We start from the raw sequence: 23,633 nt of genomic DNA on the forward strand, positions 1-23,633 counted from the left end.
GAAGTGCATGCCTTATACCATACTTCACATTTTTCTAGTGTGCAAAAGCTTGTGTTAGGTAACATCTGGTTTTCTGGTTCTATTTCTACTTTAAGATTTTGTAACAACATTCATCTGACAGTTGTATTGTGATTTTACTTGTGGTCACTTTATATCCAGTTGTTCTTGGACAACTCTTTCTTCTCCTTTTTGGCTGCACACTTCATTCACAGTCCTTTTCAACGTGTATTTGGCTTGTAAATAAGTACTTACTTACTTACAACTTACTTAACCTTTGGAAGGTTGGATTGTAAATTAGACCAGGATCATCTGATGTTACTTTACACAAATGTGGGGAAGGAAGATGAAAAGAAAGCAAAGTAGCACTTCCTGGCTGTCAAAACCAGAGAGGGATGAGGTCAGCATAGCAGGAGCCAAGGTGTGCATCCTCATAGCTATAACTACAGGCCTTGTTTCTGCCTTCTTCCACACTTCTGTGTATACAGCCAGGGATGCAGCACCTTACTTGTGCCAGTCCTTCTCCGGCACTCACGCTTGTTCCAGAAGTGGGATGTTAGCAGTAATGGGGAAAATCCAAACCTGTCCGTTTCCCTAGCATATTTATTCTCTGTACTTTTGCCAGCAGGAATTTATTTCATGAACGTAAAGCCTGAATACTACATAAGATGCCAGACAGATTCTCTCTAGCACTGTATGCAATGATACTGGTAGTTCCTGATATGCTTTACAGTTTCATTTATCATGCCACTTTGGCTTGTAAGCATTTTAGGATTTATTAGTACAAGGTGATTCTATTCCTTTTTTTTTTTCCAATGGAACATCTTCTGTTTGGAATCCCTTGGAAGTTCTTGTAGGATCTTGCATCCCATTTTTATATTTCATCCTGTTTATATTATTCTAATTCTAAGTTATCCTGCTTTTGTTTTCTGATACTGGCTTATGTCTACTGACTTGTCTTATCAGCATATTTCATTACCACACTGCTGCATTTTCTGCCAAAAATATTAATGAGAAGTGAAGTAGACTCAGTCACATAAACTGGTCTATATTCAGTTCTACAAATTTTTTATCAATGCTTGGGTTTTTTTCATATAACCAATAGGAATTTCATCTTTACTTAGCTCTTAAAATGCTTCAATGAATTAGGAACTCATTTACAACTCCTCCAACTGAGATTTTTTCCCATATGATACTGTGTCAAACATTCTTTTGTCTAGAAAATTAATTTTTTTATTAAAGGTGTTCTAGCATGACTGTCTTTCCTATGCTGTAGGATGTACATGCCACAGCAAAGTAAAAAACCTAAATTTTTCCAGTCCTAATTTTGCTCTGTTCTGTATCTACATCAAATTAATTGCCTGTTATAATTTCTCCTGGATTATTTATGGGAGGCATTAACTTAAAACAGTGTTCTTGTAATCAAACCCATGCTGCAGTCCCTCTTTCAGATTACCTTCCTACTTTATTTCCTTTCAAATTCTGAAAATTTGTATCTAGGTCATTTTAATGGACCTATAATTGTCATGATCAACCTTGCCTAGAGTACATCTGACCTAGATCATATGAGATACCTATCTGAGGAAGCCCTTGTAATTGTTTCTTAAAATGACTGTGACTCAATTGTTTTTATTTTTGCAGTCTACAACATTACTCGATATCTCTAAAGCTGCCTTTCTTCCTTTATTTCTGTCTTTCCTTAATGAGTTCTGTATTCCCAACATATTTAGCTTCTGTGTGTAGCTATATCAACAGCTGTATTGATTTCTAGTTTCATGTGCAATACCAGGAGAGTCCCCGCACTTTATTTTCCAGTCCTCTTGAGTTTAAGAGAAATTATCTGTTTTGTGAATTGTTTAGCAAAAAAAATTTACTTGCTGTATTTCACCACTTGAATGTTTTCAGCAGCATTTGGAGTTTCTTCTGTCACTGAAATTCTAAGTTCTTTGCTTGTTGTTTATATCAGATATGAAAATCACATAAATCTTTCCCTACCTTTCAGCTGTACACTGAAGTTATTAGTTGTTATGTCAAGAAAAAGCAAAGAGGGAAAAGACATTCAAATGTTGTTTGAGACCACAAAACTTCTAGGCCAGTCTTGTATTCTTTGTGACTGGGATGTCTGTTTGACCTCATTATCCTTTGTTTTGTGTACATTGAGAATACATTTTAGAGATAGTCCAACATGTATCTGCCAAGTCCTTGCTGTACGTGGCAGTTAACAAGTTCTCTTGTTTAACGAAGCAGTGCCAGTGATTTGGCACTTCTTGACTTTGGAACACAGTATATCAGTTGGCTGAACTATGATTCTGGGTACCTGGAAGTTAATATGCAAAATAGTATTTAGAAGTCATGTGTGTAACATGGGTGACATTTTGCATGAGTAAGTGCCAGTGGTGGTTCCTTATTTCAAAGAACTTTTGAGAACTCTGACAAAGTTTCTTGGTAACTGAACTCCCTCTTCAGTACTAGAAAGCACCTTGCTACTCTGCCACATCTCCAAAACAGTATTTAACCTAGCTATGTCCTGTCATGCTCCTGGCAAATCTCTGAATTACTAACTTGCTGCTATGATTAGCATAGTGTATTGAGCCAGGGACATGTCTTTTAATGTAATTCTAGAGCGATTCTGTTATGAAGTAGACAAATGTCCAAAGCCCCTAGTGCCCAGGAATGCCTGCTGTTCTAAGGCTTTTAGATACAATACTTGCCAGTGTTATTACCCTGGAACCTGCAAAGCCTGCCTTAAAATGGGCAGTAGACACCTGAATCTGGCAGTGCTATCCTGAAGTTTTTGACATCAGGAGTTCTTCGCATGAGACACATTTATGTTATCTCTCAAGTAGGTAATAATAAATGATGAAACCCTTATAAGAGTTCCATTGAGAAAACTTTTTTGGTAAACGTCAGACTTGGAGTAATCTGCCAGTCAAATCTACCACTTGGACATGATGTGTTAAAAGCAGAATGACTGGTAGACTGCTTTTGAGAAGCACTTTTTAAAAATCCTAGATTTGCTATTAGACACTAGTTTATATGGAAGTGGAGACATCTGACGCATAACACTTTTGCACAGTCTAGCAGATTTTTACTAGGTTTGTAGATGTCATAGTTGCTTTTCTCACTTGTCTGGTTGTGCATGTTTTTATTTAACTATTTGATTTTTAATATAATGTTCATGTTATTAAAGTCACTGGAACATCCCGAAAACAGAGACATGTTTTCTTCCATGAACAGAATATGGAAAATTATTATGTCAGATTTTAGAGTCCTTATCAGTGCAGTTGAGTGACACTTTTCAGATTCTCCGTGAAGTTAATTTTTGTCTGCTATGCTCAGTTTAACATTATAAATACCTCAGATGTGGTCATCACAGAACTTGTTTCCTTAGGCTGTCATTAATATTGGTAATTAGGATACTGACACTGATGTTCATTCTTCAAGGTTCTTGAGGGCTTTGATCTATCTAGCTGTATGTAGTGGTGTAGGTAGTTGACTGTAGCTTTAATTCATTGCCTCAGCATCTGAGAAACCAAACCATGGTACTTTCTTTGAGCACAGGTTTCATCCTAAACTATACTTACCATCTCAGTGGATAGTGCAAACAAACTATTATTTTCTTCAAAAATAATGACCATTTTCTCTGTCTCTTCTCAAAATAATGTGTTTGGAGAGTTTCATACAAAGGTAAGATGGATTTGTATTGCATTGTTTTCAGCATGGTGTATAGGTATGAAGGGCAATTTCAAATGGACTGGTATGAGTATCCCAAGTAGCCTAGCGTGGCAACTCAGTGTTGCGCAACCCTGATTTATCTTGCTTTTTAGAGAGTAAAGTTTTGTTCTTTTGCAGCTGGGTTGCTTCTGTTCCTATGCCACCTCACTTAACCCTGCCTTTCAAGTGTCTGCATTCAAGCTGTATCTTGTGAACAATTCTCTCTACATTCTCTTTTACAAAATGAAACCTAGACGCATTGTCTGGGACTAAGTCTTCTTTTCTAATCTTGTTCTAAGACAGATATTCTCAAATCATGGTTTTGACATTACATAAACCACGATTTTTCTTTGCAAAACTGATGCCTGTGATATGAAGCAGGTGATTAGTCTGTTGTGTAGGGCAATCTGTGTCAAACAGCCATTCTGAATATCTTCCAAGGGTTTACAACTGCTAGTTCATATTTTCAACTGATTACAGCTGGGAGACTAGACATGTTCTGACTTCTTCTCACCAAACTATTGACAATACTCAGATTAAACAGTTCCCAAGCAGGATGTAATAATGTTAAATAACTGTACTTCAGGACAGTTTGTGCTCCTCCCTCACCTCCTGACATTTTTGTTTTAATCAGCGTAAATTAAAATGTTAGAAGGGCCAGTTAAATCTGCTCTGCTTTCATGAGCCCTTTGAGGCTTTTCCTGAAGGGGGAACAAATGGCTTCTTGGCCTTAGTGGCTTACCTGAATGTGGCAGAAGCTTGTAGTGCTACTGCCCTGACTTCAACTGGTGCAAGTGTCTAGCAACTCACCTTGACAAGGATGTTAAATGCCAGGCTAATGAACTGGTTGTATTGGGAAGATGTTTTTCAAGTGTTATGAACTTACTCTGCGTGTCAGGTGTCTTCATTAGCTTCCACATCAGTCCTTGGAGCATGCAGTTTTGACTGCCAGCCCTGCCTTCATCTTGAAAATGTTAATGACAACTATGATGATAAATCTTAAATTTGTTTCAAAAAGGACTCTTGTTAGCTCAGTGTTTGTAATTTGAATAATAAACCATGTGAATTGGAATACTGTTGTTTTGGCAAAGAGATTCCTTAAATCTGTTTGATTTAGAGCTTGGGCAAAATGAACTCTTCTGCTTCTAGTTGCTCCAATTGTTTGAATGAGTTGCAGACAAAGAACATGCTTCAAATTAATATTATTATGGAAAAATACTTAAGTTACATTGACAACTACCAGTTTGTTCTGAATTCAGCAACGTTGAATTTAGTGTTATTTTTATATGATAAATCCATATTAGAATCTCTCATAGATAAGAAATCTGATTATTTGGAAGGCTCTTGGCCAATTTTGTCTTTGGTCTTGATCAGTTCTCAAAAAAACTCACTGGCCATACTCTTGATGGGGATGTAAGAAACCAAGACATGAGATTTTTTTGGAAAAAGCGTCCTAACTAGTTGAAGGGAAAAGAATAGAAAGCTGTCTTTGTCAGAGGAAAGGCAAATGCTTCATTTAATGGTTTTGGTCATGAAACAAACTCTTCAGAAATAGGTCACTAACCCTAAAATACATTTTTTCTTAAACTTTTCAAGAACTTTCGTTCTTTCTTTCTCCCTGCCCCTCCCCTCATTGTTTGTTTGTTTTTATTGTATTCTTTTAAAAGAGGAAATTAACAAAAGTGGAAAGCTCAGAGCTTTGCTGTTGTATCCTCCAGACAAGTAAAATGCTGATCTTTACCAGATTTCAGATATCAGTGGCCATTATATATTGTGGTCCTCTTTTGCTTGTTCCCAGAAATGCTTTGGTTTTTGTGAAGGGAGCCAACAATTTTTGCAGCCTCCTCCCTCACTCTTGTTTCCCAATGATGTTGCAGTTCTTTCTTGTTGTGGGATCAAAATACAGGTCTCAGCTTGCCTGCAGTTCCTGTTACCCATTGTGCAGGCAAGAGGCCAGCTCTGTTTAAATGCTTTGATGAACACTCAAAGTGAATGACATGAAAAGTATGCATTTTGAGCATATTTATGGAATTCTTTCTCAAGTGATGGTTTAACTGGGAAGAGAGGGAAGTGATGACAATGTATTGTCCTTAAAAGTGTGCATAGAATCATAAAATAATTTTAATTGGAAGAGACGTTTAAAGGTCATCTAGTCCAGCCCCCTTGCAATGAACAGGAACACCTTCAACTAGATTAGGTTGCTTAAAGCCCTGTCCAGGCTGGCATTGAATGTTTTCAGAGGCGAGACATCCACAGCCTCTCTTGGCAACCTGTTCCAATGTTTCACCAACCCTCATTGTTTAAAAAAAAAATTTAAAAAATCATCCTTACATCTAGTCTAAACCCACCCTCTTTCAGTTTAAAACCATTACCCCTTGTCCTATCACTACAGGCCCTACTAGAAAGTTTGTTGCCATCTTTCTTGTAGGCCCCCTTTAGGTGCTGGAAGGTGCTGGAAGGTCTTCCTGGAGCCTTCTCTAGGCTGGACAACCCCAGCTCTCTCGATCTGTCTTTGTAGGAGACGTGCTCCAGTCTCCTAATGATCTTTGTGTCCCTCCTCTAGACTCGCTCCAGCAGGTCCGTGTCCATCTTATGTTGGGAGCCCCAGAGATGGATGCAGAATCACCTTCCTTGACCTACTGGCCACGCAGCTTTAGATGCAGCCCAGGATGCAGTTGGCCTTCTCGGCTGTGAGCAAACATTGCCAGCTCATGAGCAGCTTTCCCTCCACCAGTGCCCCCAAGTCCTTCAGCCTGTATTGATAACTGTGGATTGCCCTAGTGCTGATGCAGGACCCTGAACTTGGTCTTCTTTAACCTCACAAGGTTCTCAAGCTTGTCCAGGTCACTACTGATGGCATCCCATCACTTGGATGCGTCAACCAGATCACTCAGCTTGCAACATAACATAACATAACTGCAACATAAGTGAGGGAATTTAATTTTACATTTCTTTTGGATTTTATATTTCTAGATAGTTAAATACTTAATTTTCAAAGAAATGTCCGGAATCTCCAGCTTTTAATTACATCATCTACTACCTTCCTGTGTTATAGTAAATTCTATTCAAAACTTAGAGAGCATTGAAAATGTTAAGGAATTATATCTTATCTTATAATCTTGCTGAGATTTTTGAGGCTTTGTGTGTGTCAGGGAATGTAGGAGTACAACTAGGTGCTCTAAATCACCAGTTAATTAACACAGACAAATGGTCCTGAAGAGCTTTGAGGGGATTTTCAGTGTTTCCCTAAAAATTTTTAAAGGGTAAATAGACTTTCACATAAACCTGGGAAAAGGTTTCTCTTTCTTAGCTTCCTCCATGAACCTCTTAAAAGTGGTTCACTGACAGCAACAGGTGGAAGGTCACTGACCTCTGCAATTCTGAAAAGGCACAGCAGGAAGCTGTTACAAGATCCTTGCACAACAACCTTGAATCTGTTTCTAGTATTTTAAGTCTTCACCGAGCCAGTTATCCTTAGCTCAGCATGTGTTTGGGTTGTTAATGCTCTGTTTATATTCACCAGCATAAAGAAAAAATCTGAAAAATAAAATATTTTTTTGCTTCACTTCCCTTATCTGTAAATGTTAAAGCGTTTTGCATTGCTCTTAACTATGAATGAGAGAGAAAAATTCTTGCCACTGTGCTTTCTGGGTGCAAGATCATGCCTATGGATGTGGTCCTATTAGCTGAGTTCTATAGAACATTCCATCTTGTATTTGAGGAGGAGAACATTATTGTAATTGTACTTAGCATTGTTTACCAGGTCTTTCTCTTCTTCTCACAAAAGAAAAAAGCTAGACCCTCTAAGTTGAAGATACAGATTTCTTATCTAATTAGATTTGAATATGACCATTAATTTAAGGACTTGCAGGGGAGGATAAGAACTGATAATTCTGTATTCAGTTACTTACTCCGTTCCCCGTGAAATATTTTAGATGTTAGTGCAGTTGGAAAATGATGGTCCATGTTTCAAAATCAGTATATTGATAAAATTAACCTGTGGTATTTATGTTGTCACAGCTCTTTAATGTTGAAAGGTGTTGAGCCACAAAGTACCTGTGAATTGGAGGTGGATGCAGTAGCTGCCGACATTTTAAATCAACTGGATATTGAAGGTGAAGTGTTAACAACATTCCATGTAAAATGGTTTTAGAATAGAAACTATGTTGTCATCTTCTTTTAAAGATCAGTTTAGTTAAATCACAATCCAAATTTCAGTGTTAGTAAATTGTTGATTTAAAAATTTATAAAGTTTTAAAAAAGAATTGAATTAACTCTGGAAGAAAACAGGTTATAAAAATAGCCTATTATCAGAGCAATATAAAGAGATTTTTGTTAATGTATAACAGAAGGTTTCAGACCTATAAAGAGAATAGTAATGGAAATATCAACATCAAGTATGCATGTGTATGCACATACACCTATATATACATACACACACATACTTGATGAGAAGACCATAAAAAACCAAAGATTTACATTAAAATAGGAGATCTAAAAAACAAATCAAATTACACCTTAACTTTTACATAACACTGAATCCTAGAGTAAGGCAAGAATTACAATTAAAAAATAACAGACTAGAATTGAAAAAGAAATGAAGAATAATGTCAGAATCTGATTTGGGGAAAGAATGCTTTGTCACATTGACAGACTTCCCTTCATGTATTCTTGCCTATTTCAGCCCAGATTGGCAGGAACCCTGGTTTGCAAGCTATATGGGAAGATGAAAAGCAGCGACGGAGACAGAAATGTGAATCTTCTCAGATTAAGCCACCTGAGTCACAAGGTAAAATTGTGCAGCTGTTAATCCAAACTTTGAATGAGAAGCAAACAAGAGGGTAGGATTTAAGTTGGTGTATCAAGTTTGAGGGCTTTTTAGATGTACTGTTTTTTTTTGCTTCCAAGCTTACTGATTGTCCAATATGTGTATTCCGATTTTTAAAGCAAGATACATAATCTTGCCTAAAAACATCATGATTCTGCTAGCTGCAAAACATTCTAGACAGAATGAAAGATAATGACAGCTAAGATTGCATGGTTTGTGATGGAAAACATTTAAATGTTTAAATACTGGCAAAACTAAATCTCTTATCTTGAAGCTTTCCATTGTAATTTATGCACGAGAGCAATTCCTTTTAATTTCTGTGGAATTATATCTAAGGTGATATTAGATTAAAATTCTAATAGGATAGACAAATCCCTGTGTTCTTATGTAAAATTCATTACAAAGGGAAGACTGTGCTCTGCAAAGTAATTGCATAAGGAACAGGCTATTCTCTGCAGAACCCAGGCCATGTTTCTTTTGAAATATGAATGATATTTGGCAAGTAAGCCAGAGGATTGCAAGAAGGAAAGAGGCAGGTTCCTGGCTAAGGCAGACTGCTTTCTCACTGACTTTTTTTCCTGTGTTTCTGTGTAAGGTTATTCAGGCTACATAAACCAGACTTTTCAAAATTGTTCACTGATTTTTCTTTTCCTGGATGCTCACCTCGGTGGAATTTCATGATTTGTAAATGCTGTTGATACTCACAGTTACAGATGAGATCAGTCAGAGTATGTGAAGTATTTGAAAGTGTTTAAATACGCCTGGAAAATCAGCCCTCAGTTTGGCACTTAAAGTTAGCAGATACTTCAACTTTGAACCATTTCCTAATAAAATTAGTAATTTTAGCTGCTCTCTGTGTAAGAGGTCGAAGTAAAACTGAATAACAAATATTTTTCAAATTTTAAAGACCGTGGATTTGTGCCAGCAACAGAGAGTGAAAAATTTTTTCAGAAGAGACTTAAAGAAATTCTCAAGCAAAATGACTTCTCTGTGTAAGTGTTTAGCCATTTATCATAAAGTATAGTATTCTATGCAAACCTTAAATATGCATTTAAAAACTGCTTTTCAATTAACTAGAACATTGTCAGGATCATTGGACTACAGTAATGGATCAGAGGAGTTCTCTGCTGAGCTAACACTACATTCTGAGGTACTTTCTCCTGAAGCCTTTCAGTGTGCACCAGCTAATATGGTAGAAGTGCATGATGATAAAAAGATGAACAAAGGTGAGTATTTTTAATATCATAATTGTTTAGGCATAAATCTATGTCATGGTTTGGCTGTTTATACTATTAGCAGAAGGAAGTTATGATTGTCAGTTATGAAAAAATGAATAGTAGTTTTGCTTTTGTTTTTACTATTGTTAGAGTAAGCCTTTATAAAATTGCCACAGCAAATAATGGAAATATACTTGGATAGTAAAATCCGTTCTGAAGTGGCTTGCTTTCATAATGTAGTGATGTGTCTTATGTGTTTTATGCTTTCTCTTTTTTTTTTTAAAGACTCCAATATGATGCATACTGATAAAGAGGAGGCACTTATTAATGAAGAAGCAATTTTAAACATTGTGGAGAACAGTCAGAGCTTTCAGCCTTTGTCTCAAAGACTGAGTCAGACTACAGTTTTTAGTGAGTATGACTGGAATGTCTTTTCTTCCAGGCTATTTTATTGTTCAGCAGTCTTTGTTGTGTTCACTTAGGTAACCAGTCATGAAAGAAAATAAGTAGTTTACCTCAGGGAGTTTGTCAAGCAGATTGAGACTTTATGTACATGCATATTCTACCACCACTAGCACTAAAACACCTTATGTTTTCTAAAAAATGTCACCAGGACTGTATTTGTAGAAGCTACTGTGTTTTACTGGTTCACTAAGCCCTTTCCTCTCGCCAGGTCAGCTCAATGCAATCTCTTGTGAGTATTGCTCTTCCTTGTGTTCCTAGGATTATAGGGCTAAAACTATCAGAATAAAGAAGATTTTGACTGTCTGTCTGTGGTACTCTTGCAGTTACTGTCTGCATCTTTCTTACAGTTAAGGTAGGGGACATGCTTATGGTCTGTCTTTGGAAGCTCAGTTTTCTGTAAATACTGGGGGATAGTAGGCTGATAATGAGAGGCAAGTTGCAGCAGAGCATTTCCCAAAATTTGTAAATATAAAAGAATGGTGGAAGGCAAAGAAACAAGAATCAGAGCATTTAAGAGGGGAAGAAAAACCATGACACCAAAAAAATGTGAATGGCGTGAGGGGGAAACAACAATAAAACAATCAAGAAAGGAACTTGTATGAAAAGCTACTTCGGGTAGAAATAGTTCAAATACTCTAGAGAAGATGAAAAGCACATAGTTCCTGCTGTCTCTCTATGTATGTTCTTGGGTAAATATAATGTATAAAGTCAATATGCACTACATGGTGCAGGGCAGGGAGGAGTATCTAAAACCCATATCCTCCAGTGTCTTTGATACCTATAGGGTGTGAATATGTTAATGGGCAACAAGGTACAATATGGCAAGAGTATATGTCTATGGGTAAAAAATGATACAACCTTGAAATCTTTTCTTGCTAAGGAAGGAGGAGTTAGATGAAGAGTGGTTTGCGATGCTGTTTTATTTTGCAGAGAGTAGGCAAGATTTTGGTTATCAAAGTGTTAAAGGCAAGGATTTGGATTTATTGGGAGAACTGTAAGAAGTTATGTGGGAACTGGCAAACATGAGCAAACCTGAGAGGATGACCAGTAGCTAAAATAATATATAGGGTATATCTTTGACTGTGCATTTGAATTGCTCAACCAAATAGGAGTGTTGAAGTGGTATGTTTTTTCCATTGACTAGGGAAAAAACAAGAAAAGTTCAAGATTATCTGACTCTTTTTTGTCCTTTTTTCCTCCCCACTTCTTTTTATCATGGGGCTACTAATTCCTGGTGTCTTCTGTGACCATGAGTAACATGCTGCATATTTAGGTCTCTTATGCTCTTTCATGCACTAGTCTTCACTATTCCTTTGTAGAGTTGTAGTGTCACAGGGACTGTGAACCACATGACTTCTACTGTTCACTGGGAATTACCCAACAAGGTTCATATTAATGTGAAATAGAGGTTGGAGTTTAGTGAGGGACCTCACAAAGGGCAAAGTAGCCAAGAACATAAAGCATAATTGAAAGTGGGTTAATTCAGAACTCTGGCAAAGGCGATGGTTTCCATTGTAAAGGGTTGTATGGTGTCTTGTGAAGCCTTCGTAAAATATGAAAAATGCCTTCCTCACTGATGTTGAGATCTATTTTATGTAATTCTCAAGATCATTGTAAATCATATGATATTCCCTGAGTAAAGAAAGTAGAGATTGTAGTTCTTCCACCAGAGGAGAAGAGAGAAGTAACAAAGATGCATGGTAGACTGGAGATCATAAGTTGGTTATGAGGTCAGATGAAAGGTAAGCAGGAAGAGAGTGAGAAAAATTTGTGACTTGAAAGGATTTTTAAGAAACAAAAATAAAAAATGAGAAGGGGAGTGCATGAATTAGTGTAAACTTGGGTCAAATAAAAGAAAATAAAATTTAAGAGAGGAGCGAAATCAGGTAAACTTTCAGTGTTTAGAGAAGCCTGTGAAGATAATAGATTATAGTGAAAAGAGAGCTGAAGTTAAGCATTATTGTAAAGGAGAGAAGGAGGAAGAACTAGTAGATCAAAATCAGTATCCCTTTTCACGAGATGCAGTGGTTGAAAGTCTTCGAGTGATACAGAGAGAAGCACCCAACAAAGTTATTGAAATCATGGGAGATTGAAAAGGTGGTGATGCTTCAGAAGCTGGCACTTGTGCTGAAATTAAAGGGGAGAGTGAAGCTTTACTGAATATGAGGAGGTAATAGGAGAGTGGAGAGAGAGGGAGAAGTGCTTCCAGTAAATCTATTACAATCAGAAGAGTAGGGCAGAAAAAAAGAAAGTTGTCAAATTTTTAAATAAAGAGCTAGAAAAAATAAATAATAAAATTTGAAAAAATTAGATATGAAAAAAGATTTGATTCTGTAGCCTGCTTTGCCATAGACATTAACAAACTAGTAGATTTTTAAATGGTGAGGGAGTTTTTTTGTTTGTTTTCTTTTGCTTGGGTTTGTTTTTTACTGATAGACTATAACTAGTCATTTACAAGTAGAACAAAATATAGATTCTACTCATATGGGCTTTTTCTGCAGTGGGCAGTAGTGCTGATGAGGCCATGATTGATCTGTTGGCTGGATTGGAGACTGATGGATATCGGATGGAACATCAAAAAACACTCTCTCACCATCGTTCTCTTGGAAGCTGTCGAAATTCTCAGAACAGTGATGATGAAGAAAATGAGCCACAGTGTGAGAAAGAAGAAATGGAACTTAGCTTGTTAATGTCCCAGAGGTGGGACAGTAGCATGGAAGAACCTGGGCCAAAAAGAAGGTATATATGTGATTTTCTTTTCTTAATGTTTTTGTTTGCCAGATCTTTCCTCCTTCCCACCTTGTTGTCAAGTGTGCAATGAGCCCAGTGAGCTGTAGAGAGGTCTCTGTTGACAACACTGGAAAAACCTGTGCAGATCTTAGGATGGAATGCAGCTGTTTAGATGATGCTGTGAATCATTGATGTTATCTGGAAATAAAGATTAAGTGTTTAGGTTTGGCCAGACATAAGCTTCTAATTTCCACTTTGAGGAAAAATTGAGTAGGCTTTTTGTTCTACAAGTCCAAATACAAAAAAACCTTCAGTGGTAGTAACTTCATGGTGAGGTCACAGCTTGAATGTAGTACAAATATTAAGGTATATCTCATACATCTTTAACTGAAGTGAATATTTAAGAAGTATTCATGCGAAGACTGACCAAGATGCCTGAGAAAAACACCCATTTGTTTCCATGCTCAAAGCTTAAATCAAAACATGGATGTTGCTCACTCTGCTCAACTGCTAAAGGTCAGCAACTTGAATATTTTTAAGGCCAAGATTCTTGGAACACTTTTTCAGGTTGTAATGACCTTTTGTACAGTCCACACTGAGAGACACTGAAAGCAGCTATATCCAGTTTCTCTTCACCCCTGCTTTCAGCAGACCTTCTGATATTTATAATTCCATGTGAAATATGAGAGATTTCACAGACATACCAACTTGATATTTGGCAGTTTTTTAGATCATAAATTATAATTATACTATGTTTTGGAGAATCAGAGACATATAGAAATATTTCTTTGATTTCCTGAAGACACACAAAAGTTGTAACAGAATCAGAAGTTAGATCATTAGTCTCATAAGTTCGAGACGTAATTGATCTCTAAAGCTAATTTTCCTGTCTGACCTTTGATTTCTTTGGGTTTTTTCCCCTCATAGTAGTCAAAGTTGAAATTTCCACCTCAAAATATTTAACATTAATCTTCATTTTAGTGGTAGTTTCTGTGTAAAACCAGCCTGTATCTTGCAGAATTCATTAGCTCAGGCACAGCTCCGTATGGGCATGACTGTACAACTTTGGCAGTCAGGTAGGATCCTGAAGCAATTAAGTGCTTTTACACAGTAAAGAATCCTAGTTAAAAGCTCAACAGACTTGATGATCTGTCTCACCAATAACTTGCTCATATATCCCTACATCTTAATTCCAAACAGAAAGCTCTAGGGAGAATGTACATACCAGGTGCTTCCACAGGGAGTCAGCTTGTGTTCAGAGGGAATTACGAGTTCTGTTTCACTGAGATCTCTGCAGAATCTGGACTGACTTCAGACACAAGCATGGCTGTCTTTGCCCCCAGCATGATTCTGCTCTTTCGTAAAGAGCCAGTTTGAGTCTGATGATGGATCTAACTTTGCTCAATTTTATTCTGTCTGCACTCAGACTCATTCTATCTGTACTGCTTCCTAATGCATCCTACCACATCCATACTATCACTTTTCTGTTATTGAGCATTCACCAGTCTTCTGTTATCTCAGAAAATATATTGAGATAATTGTAAGATAATTAATAAGATAATAAAATATATTGAGGAGTAACCACACCCTACTGAATTAATTAAAGTACTTGGGTTTGATTTGTGTTGAACTGGACTGGTTCATGTGTGGTGGTATCATGTATGTTACACAAATTTTCCTGGAATCCAAACTGATAGGCTTGTATGCAGAGAAATCCAAGTTGTTATCTGCAGAAGTCATCTCCAGTCTGACTGGGTTGACTTAAGTTGACAAAGATTTACCTGGGATTAGAGCATAATTCAGTTTGGAAGAAACATCTAAATGTAACTATGTAGTCCAGTGCCCTGGTCAAAGCAGCTTTGGATAGATCAGTTGCTCAGGGCCTTGTCTGGTCAAGGTTTGAGTACCTCCAGAGACAGAGATGGAATAGTCTATATGGGCAACGTGTTCTAGTGTTTAGACACACTCGTAATGAAGAATGTTTTCCTTACATGTAACATTCCTTGCAGCAGCCCTGTACCCATTGCCCTTTTCATACCACTGTGCATTCTGAATCTGGTTGCATTTTCTATATACGCACTCGTCAGGTACTTGACAAGTGCAACGAGATTTCCTCATAGTTTTTTCTTAATGCTGAATAAATCCCATTTGCTTAGTCACTCCTCATATGTCATGTGTTCCAGTCCCCAGTCATTGGCTACTCCTCAGCTGGATTTGCTCCAGCTTGTCAGTGCCTGTCTTGTAGTGGGATGCTCAAAACTGAGCGCAATACTCCAGATGCAGCCCCACAACTACTGAAATCAGCTACAGTCTGGCAGTCACAGCCCAAGATGCAATGGGCCTTCTTTGCTATAAAGGCATACTTCACACTCTCATGTTCAACTAGTTGTCCACCAGGGCTTTTTCATCTTTTTCTGCTAAGCCACTTCCTAGCCCATCTCTCCCTGCCTGTAGCCATGCATATTTCATCCCATTTTAGGGACATTTGGATATGTCTTTTTGGAAGCGTGTGAGGTTCCTGTCTGCTTTTTCTCCAGCCTGTTGAGATCCCTTTGGAATAGCAGAACATACCTGCTCTCCAGAGTATTGATCTCTCTCCCCAGTTTGATGTTAATTTGCATATAAAGCTGAATCTCTCTGTACTGCACTTTTCCACATTTTGGGAACAAAGAAGAGGGAGAACTAAGCTCACTTAGGTACCTCACTGTGCTTGTTACTTGACTCTTCCAAGTCATGTGTTCAGATCTGAGTGGAAATTAAGTAGCTATATTTGAGCCTATTGTTTCTGAACTAATAAATGTGACTTGATCTAAATTAGCTCAGTGCTGAGCACATTCAGATGTCTGGGTGTTATGATACATATAGTTCTTGCTCTGGTCTAACTCCACTCATAGAAGATTTCTACAAAAGTAGACTCTATTTAGGTTGTTGTGAATTTTCGTTCCTGTAACTTGAAGACATTTATACTTATATCCTATAAGGTACTACACAAACTTAAAACCAAGCAACACACAAATTAAAAAAAAACAAACAAATCTCAGTTCCTTACAATGTATCTGGGTTCCTCTCTTGTATCCACAGAATAGCTAGTTTCTATTAAGAATTATGTCCATATCAAATTTATTTTAAAGAAGAAGAAATCAAATTCTTAAGCACTTTTAGAGTTGTAATATACTGGAGGATTTGTTTTTTGTGGTTTTCTATTATATTTTTTCTTCCTTCCCCCATCCCCCAATAAAACCATGCCACCTTAAAAACATTAAAAAAAATCATAGAAGCTTTTCTTTGTAGATGTACTTCTTTTTTCCCCCGCAAATTTATGAATGTAAATATGGCAGTATGGAACAGTTAACTTAGTAAAAGCAGCCTTAGTATTAGCAACAGTTAATGTTCAATGAGGGATGGAAACAAACATAGTTTGTGATTTAGTTAAACCTGCCAAGAGAGGCTAATTGTTTTAAATAGTAAAGATTTTTTAACAAAGAAAACCAAAAACAAACAAAAAACCAGAAAAGTAAACATCTGTTTGCTAACAACTGAACTGAAATGATTTTGCATAGTTGGTTTAGTCTTCAAGTTTCAAGCATTTTCAAACAGTGAAATTAAATCTCAGTAAAATTGAAATAAAATTAAGCATCTAAATGCCTTCTCTATGTCTTCTTAAGCTAGTGAATCCTGCTGTTTTAAATGGTTGGCTGTCACTGTTGCCTCTTAAAGTAGTAACACTGGATAATTTTTTTAATTCTCAGTGAGAAATGTAACAATTTTTATTTCCCTTTGCTTCCCCAAAACATACAAAACCATATAGCAGCACACCCCATGATTTCCAGGTCTCTGTGGCTACTGATTTTCCTAAGAAAAGTATTGTGCATCAATTAGTTCCTTCATTCTCCTTTAGGTCAGCTGGCAAAAACGTGCATCGAAGTTCAGCAGAAGAGGATTCATCTTCCGAAGAAGAAATGGAGTGGAGTGGTAACAGTATGCTCCTAACTAATCTCTCTATACCTCAGTTAGATGGCACTGCAGATGAAAATGGTGGTAAGTAAACAGAAAATCAGCTTTGGAAGTTGAGTCATTGTTCATTTTCACATCAATTTGCTAATTCTCAAAAGTGCTGACCATTTTCAGTCCTTGTTTCAGTTGGAAGGAAATGTTCTCAACGGATTGCAGAAACAGGCCCTTAAAATCTTCCTTAAAAAACACCAATAATTTAATCTCAATGTCCTCTATGAATTACACAGAATCTTTCTTATTGTATCAGTGATCAAAAAAGGAACATTGTTTAATTAGTTTTATAGAAAAAAACCTTATTGCAAGGAGTATTTTTCTATTACTATCTGTTATGCAAATAAGGTATTAAAAGTAATGATTCTTTAGGATCATTTATCCTCCTAGACTTTTATTATAAATAGCAAACATGTTAGTGTGTAAATTTAGGTGATTCTTTGCTTTGCAAGTATTGACCACACATGCTAAAATATAGTGAGCCTTCATTTGGGCCTATGTTTCATTGAGCAGATTGCATGTTCATATCTTGGAATTGCATGAGTAAAAACTGTGCAGTGGCAAAGCTGATGCAGAAGAAACTGCCTTTCAAAATCTATAAAAAATAAATTAATCTGTAGAGATACCTCTTGCTGTCTTTACAACGTGTCTTTGATCAAATAGCCTTAGTCAATCGAATACACACTTTGAGGTTAGGCAAATATATAAATAATATTTGTTTCATTAGAAAATCTACAGTTTTTCACATTATAGTGTTCTGTTGAGAAAGTGAGCTGTATAATCTTATTATATAGACAACCACAGCTATTCTTTTGTATTCGGTGTTTAAGACATAGTTTGCTTTTTCCTTTGCTTTTCTAGCTATAATGGTACGGTTTAATGCATGATTTGATGCACTACTAATATGACTTGTTTTTGTAAAATATACAGTTGTAATTTCCTTACTCTCAGTACTTTCTCATTTATTGTAAACCAGAGATGCTACTGGCTAATGAAACTGTATCTTAAATAATTATTTCAATTTTAGAATATTTAAGCAAGTGAAATGTCACATGCAGAAAGTGGTCAGCTTAGAAAGTTTATTACTGTGAACTTCTACATCAATTTCTAGGAGATACAACAAATTCAAAACAGATCTCAGTCTGGATCCTCTAAATTAGAAAATGCTTATCCACACATGAATTTGTATCTATAACATCTGACTGACTGACAAGTATTTTTGCAATTTTTATGTCTAAATAGCCAAGTATCTTCCAAGTGTTTGTTGACACTGCCAAACTCCCATTTTCTTGGTTTTCAGTTAGTCATCATCATTCTTTCTGTTGACCCCTACCCTCAAAGAATCATAGGCAACATCTCTGGGTTGTGTTTCACAGCTTATGGACTTTGTGTATGCATTACAAAATGTTATTAGAATCAGATTGGAACTTCCTTTTATTTTTCTCATCCAGCAACAAATAAATTGCTAAGCTGAAGGCAGCATGAGTCTAAGATAATCCCCAAATTGGTTGAGACTTACAGTAAAGGCCCGAAGGACACCCTGTGTAGTACATGAGTATACAACGCATGCTTCCAGGTCATACAGTATGTTTCATATCTCCTATCCCCCTTCAAGATTATAGCTAAAGATGTGGACAGATGAGCAAATTTTTGTGAGCCAGGAGGTCTGCGGTAGCTCCCTCTTTGCAGTGGAATAACCTCCTTCAGTTCTTCACCCGCTGGTCTCAAATTTATGTGCGAATATAATACATAGAAGTGAATTCAGGATCAAACTAACTGCTGCAATATTCTTGCATAAACACCTGAATGGGTGGTGTATTGCTCTGCTTTATAAAAAGACAGCAAACTACCTGTGTTTAGTGCACGGAACAGTTAATACAAAGCCCTTGCCATGTTGTGAGATACTACTTTAGCCTTCTGTGCAATGACTTTTCTGTATGGGGAAAGTCATCTAAATAAATTCTTTGTTTTCAGAGCCAATGAGTATACATACTTCTCAGGGACAAAGCAGGGTAAAACCTTTTCTGGAAATCAGCCTGTTTGTACTTAGTTATCTGAAAGTGATTTTAAAAGCCTTCTCTCGGAAAGTCAACATGAAATCTTTGACAATTGTATGCATGTCTACGACTTAGGGTTAACTGACAAAATGGTTGTGACACAAATGTACAGATGATAGGATTTTGATAAAGGAATTCATACTCAGGGTTTATAGCTGCTGTGATTGTAAATGTAATGTGATTTGCAAGAGTTTTGTTTATTGTTTAGATGGGAGGGCTTTCAGGAAAATATTAGTAGAATGGTTAATGCCTTTTTTTACAGATTACCTAGAATAAAATTGCTTATCTTCCATTTCAGACAATCCTTTGAATAATGAAAGTTCTCGAACTCACTCCTCTGTTATTGCAACAAGCAAAATGTCTGTAAAGACCTCAATCTTTCACAAAGATGCTGCTACGCTAGAACCCCCATCTTCTGCTAAGATTACTTTTCAGTGTAAACACACAAGTGCCCTTTCTAACCATGTTTTGAATAATGAAGATTTCGTAGAAGACCTCACAAAGCCAAACACAGAAACAAGACCTGAACTTTCGGTCCATTCTCTTACAAAAGAAAGCGCTTACTCAGCAAAGTACCCAACTCCATTCAGCAATAGTACCCATGCAGAAAACTCCCACAAAGAGAGTAACAAGAAAGATACTCTCCCAGTTCCTTCGTGTGGAAATAATATTTTTGACTATGAAGATGATATTTCATCAGTGAACAGACCAATACCCAGTAGGAAGTACATTAGCATCAGAAAGGCTGAAAAGGATGTGTCTTTTATGCATGTGGGCCGCCACATTGGTGACAGCATGTTGAATAAAAACTTATATAACTTTTCTGATTTGAGCCACTCCAAAGGTAAAAAGTCTTCTGAAGTAAGTGAAAAATCCAACAGTGCAAGTATAAATAATTTTTTTCCAGCAACAGTTACAGAAAATTGTGAATTGGTGTCTTGTTCAGGAGGTAGTCGAACTGTGGTACATTCACTTGAAAATAACACTGATGAAGGTGGCCTTAATAAGCTTAAAATTAGGTATGAAGAATTTCAGGAGCACAAGGCAGAAAAGCCAAGCCTCAGTCAACAAGCAGCACATTATATGTTCTTTCCTAGTGTTGTTCTTTCAAATTGTCTCAGTCGACCACAGAAGTTAGCTCCCGTGACATATAAATTACAGCAAGGCAACAAACAGTCCAGGTTGAAACTGAATAAGAAGAAGCATAGTTTTATCAGTCATCAGGAGCCTGCAAGTATAAATGATGTTGCATCAGTGAAGGAAAGTTGCTATACACAAGGTAATGCTTGTAGTAACATTCCTGATAAGGACAGTGCTTTACCAAGTGACTTAGTTCAAGTTCCTCTTGAGGCTTTTGAAAACAAAATGCCTACGAGTACTGCTAATTATACTGACTGTCAGTTTGCAGATGGATCTCTTGAAACTGAGCAGTCATTTGGACTTTGTGGGAATAAATACACACTCCGAACGAAACGGAAGGTAAACTATGAGACTGAAGACAGTGAATTGAGCTTTGTCGCACACAACGCAAAAATCAATCTACCTCAACCGATAGAAAGTGTTGAAAGTTCAGATGGGTCTCAGAAGTCTCGAAAGCGTAGAAAACTTTCTAAAAAATTGCCACCTGTTATTATTAAGTATATTATCATCAATAGATTTAGAGGGAGAAAAAATATGCTTGTTAAACTGGGGAAAGTAGATTCTAGTGAGGAAAGAGTAGTACTCACAGAGGAAAAGATGAACTTATATAAAAAGCTTGCACCTTTAAAGGACTTTTGGCCAAAAGTTCCTGACTCTCCTGCAACCAAATATCCTATTTATCCACTAACACCAAAGAAAAGTCACAAAAGGAAAGCAAAACATAAGTCAACCAAGAAAAAAGCTGGAAAACCACAAAAAACAGGTAGTACAAACATTAAAAGAACTTTAGCTTTCAGAAAAAGGACTCACACAGTTCTTTCTCCTCCTTCGCCCTCCTACAGTGCTGAAGCTGAAGACTGTGACTATAACTATAGTGATGTTATGTCTAAGTTAGGTTTTCTTTCTGAGAGAAGCACAAGCCCAGTAAACACATCTCCACCTCGCTGCTGGTCTCCCACTGATCCAAAAGCAGAAGAAATTTTGACCAACCTGGACAGAGAAGCTTTATTTAGTAGGGGGCCCAATATATACAACAGTAAGGCTGTTAATACTAGCGTAGGAAAAAATACTCGAGCGAAAACTCAGGTTAAGAAATGTAAAAAGAAATTTGCTAGCACCACTGTATCTACAAAGAAAAAGAAAAAGATTAATCAGGCCGATAAGACACCAGATGACGGAAAGAAGAAACCTAGAACAAAACAAAGGCAAAAAACGGCTGAAAAAGTGTCCTCAAGAAAGCGTGTTGTATTTAAAGATGAAAAAGGAAATAGTCGCTCTACTGCAGAAGTAAAATTTGTGCTGAAACATCAAGATCTGCCTGAGATTTCGTACAACTCTGTCAGCTCTCAGCCGCTTCAGAACCGGAAAGACACTCCTCTTTCTGGCTATTCAGTGGGGTATCTACCGTCTGCACAGTTCGCTTCAGCAACTGATGCACAAGGTAATTCTTCAGGCTGTTTTCATTCACTGATGGAAATCGATAAGCCTGTAGATGCACAGTGTTTGCCTGCTCCACGGGAAGACCCTCATTTATCTTTTGCATCTATTCCTGTGGCATCTGGAAGGGAAGTACCACAGATGAACTCTCAAAGGCCCAGGACACAGAGTGCTATATTTAGAATGAAGGATTCTGCTCTCATTCAAAACATATTTGATCCATCTAATCACTCAACTCACATAATCCAGAATGCACACATCTCTAAAGAGAATACTTCTGCAAAAGCAGAAGAGATAAAAAATTTGCAAATCAGATATTTACCACCAGCTGGGAAATTAAATGAAACTCGTGACTCTTTGGACACAGCAAAGATGGATCAGTTACATGCCTCTAACTATTTACATTGTAAAGAGAATAATCAACAACAGATTTTTTGTTTACCAGAGGCATCTAAGCACTCTGATCCATGTCCTTCTATTCTTAAGCCATCTGAGGAAAACCCAGGACCACTTCAGTTGCCTAAGAACTGTTTTGTAACATCTTTGAAGAGTCCAGTGAAACAGTTGAATTGCGATCAAAGCCAGAGAGGATTTATTTTGGACATGGCACATTTTAAACCTGAAACAGTAAAACAGAGATCTCTGTCAGAAACAACCATACAGCCAAAACCCATCTCCCAGTATAAAAACAGGAATATAGTGGCCCCATCAGCATTTGGTGAAGGACAGTCAGGCCTAGCTGTTTTGAAAGAGTTGCTCCAAAAGAGACAGCAGAAGGCTCAGAATGCAAGTGTTACGCAGGAGCCATTGCCGGATAAACCACAGCTGAGCAGGGGTGTACCCTGCCCTCTTGAACAGAATAAAGCCATCAAAAGGTCACGGTCAGTAGCATCGTCAAGAAAATCTCGTGCTCCCAGGAGTACAAAACCTAAAGAAAAAACAGCAAAACTTTCAAAAATGGAGTCTTTAAGCCAGCAGATCACTAGTGGCATTGATCACTCTATATCTGATGACAGCCCCATTTTTTTTTCAGACCCTGGTTTTGAAAGCTGCTACTCACTTGAAGACAGCTTATCTCCAGACCACAATTACAACTTTGATATTAATACTATAGGGCAAAGTGGATTTTGCAGTTTTTATTCTGCAAGCCAGTTTGTCCCAGCAGATCAAAATTTGCCCCAGAAATTCTTGAGTGATGCAGTTCAAGATCTTGGTTCTGGGCAAACAGCAGAAAATGACTTTCTGTGTCATAATGACCAAAAATCTGAGGAAGAGAAGCAACATTCTTCAAGCACAAGTAAATGGATACGGTCTGGTTCCCTGAGCCCTGAGCTTTTTGAGAAAACCTCACTAGATAATAATGAGAACCACTGCCATAGTCAATGGAGGAAAAACGTTCATTCTTCAACTTCTAGATCTAGTTTTATTGATACCTCTTGTATGCCAGAGACTGAGGTCTGTTTAAATGAAAAATTCAAATTGAATAGAAATACAGTAAGTAAAGAGAGATTTCTTAATCTTTCTCAGCCAACCAGCTCAGACTGGATTCCAAGCCACATTAGAAAAGAAACCACTTTTGAGCCCTGTCAACCACTTGATTCAGTTAGTACCTCATTTACATCCATATTGTCTTCTCCTGATTGTGAACTTATAGATGCAGCTTCTGAGGATTTAGAATTACATGTTTCAAGAAACAGTGAGACATTAACTCCAACTCCAGATAGTTCACCAAGATCAACCAGTTCTCCCTCACAATCAAAGAATGGAAGTTTTACACCTCGTACTGCTCACATTCTTAAGCCTCTCATGTCCCCACCCAGTCGTGAAGAAATTATGGCCACTTTGCTGGATCATGATCTCGCAGAAACAGTTTATCAGGAACCATTTTGCAGCAATCCTTCAGATGCTCCAGAAAAGCCGAGGTACTGTGTTAAATGCATTTCTGTCTACATGTGGTTGTGATTATAAAAAATTTAATTTATTCCTGTGAGCAGTTCTATGCTGTTATGTGACACAGATGCATGAAAGATCTCATCTGATATA

At 37.2% G+C, this 23,633-nt stretch overlaps 1 protein-coding gene across 1 annotated transcript in view; it reads left to right on the forward strand.

Annotated features, from left to right (window-relative positions):
• Positions 1 to 23,633, forward strand: part of REV3L (REV3 like, DNA directed polymerase zeta catalytic subunit) — a 124,280-nt gene that overhangs the window by 57,475 nt on the left and 43,172 nt on the right. Inside the window, exons 6-13 of the mRNA XM_051792085.1 lie at positions 7,732 to 7,826; positions 8,396 to 8,500; positions 9,447 to 9,531; positions 9,617 to 9,765; positions 10,042 to 10,167; positions 12,723 to 12,960; positions 16,850 to 16,989; positions 19,312 to 23,512. Of these exons, the coding sequence (XP_051648045.1) occupies positions 7,732 to 7,826; positions 8,396 to 8,500; positions 9,447 to 9,531; positions 9,617 to 9,765; positions 10,042 to 10,167; positions 12,723 to 12,960; positions 16,850 to 16,989; positions 19,312 to 23,512 (5,139 nt within the window). The remainder of the gene's footprint in view (positions 1 to 7,731; positions 7,827 to 8,395; positions 8,501 to 9,446; positions 9,532 to 9,616; positions 9,766 to 10,041; positions 10,168 to 12,722; positions 12,961 to 16,849; positions 16,990 to 19,311; positions 23,513 to 23,633) is intronic.

The sequence above is a fragment of the Manacus candei genome, unplaced genomic scaffold, assembly GCF_025592945.1.
Source record: "Manacus candei isolate 608988 ecotype Guabito, Panama unplaced genomic scaffold, ASM2559294v1 h1tg000034l, whole genome shotgun sequence".
Classification (NCBI taxonomy): Eukaryota; Metazoa; Chordata; class Aves; order Passeriformes; family Pipridae; genus Manacus; species Manacus candei.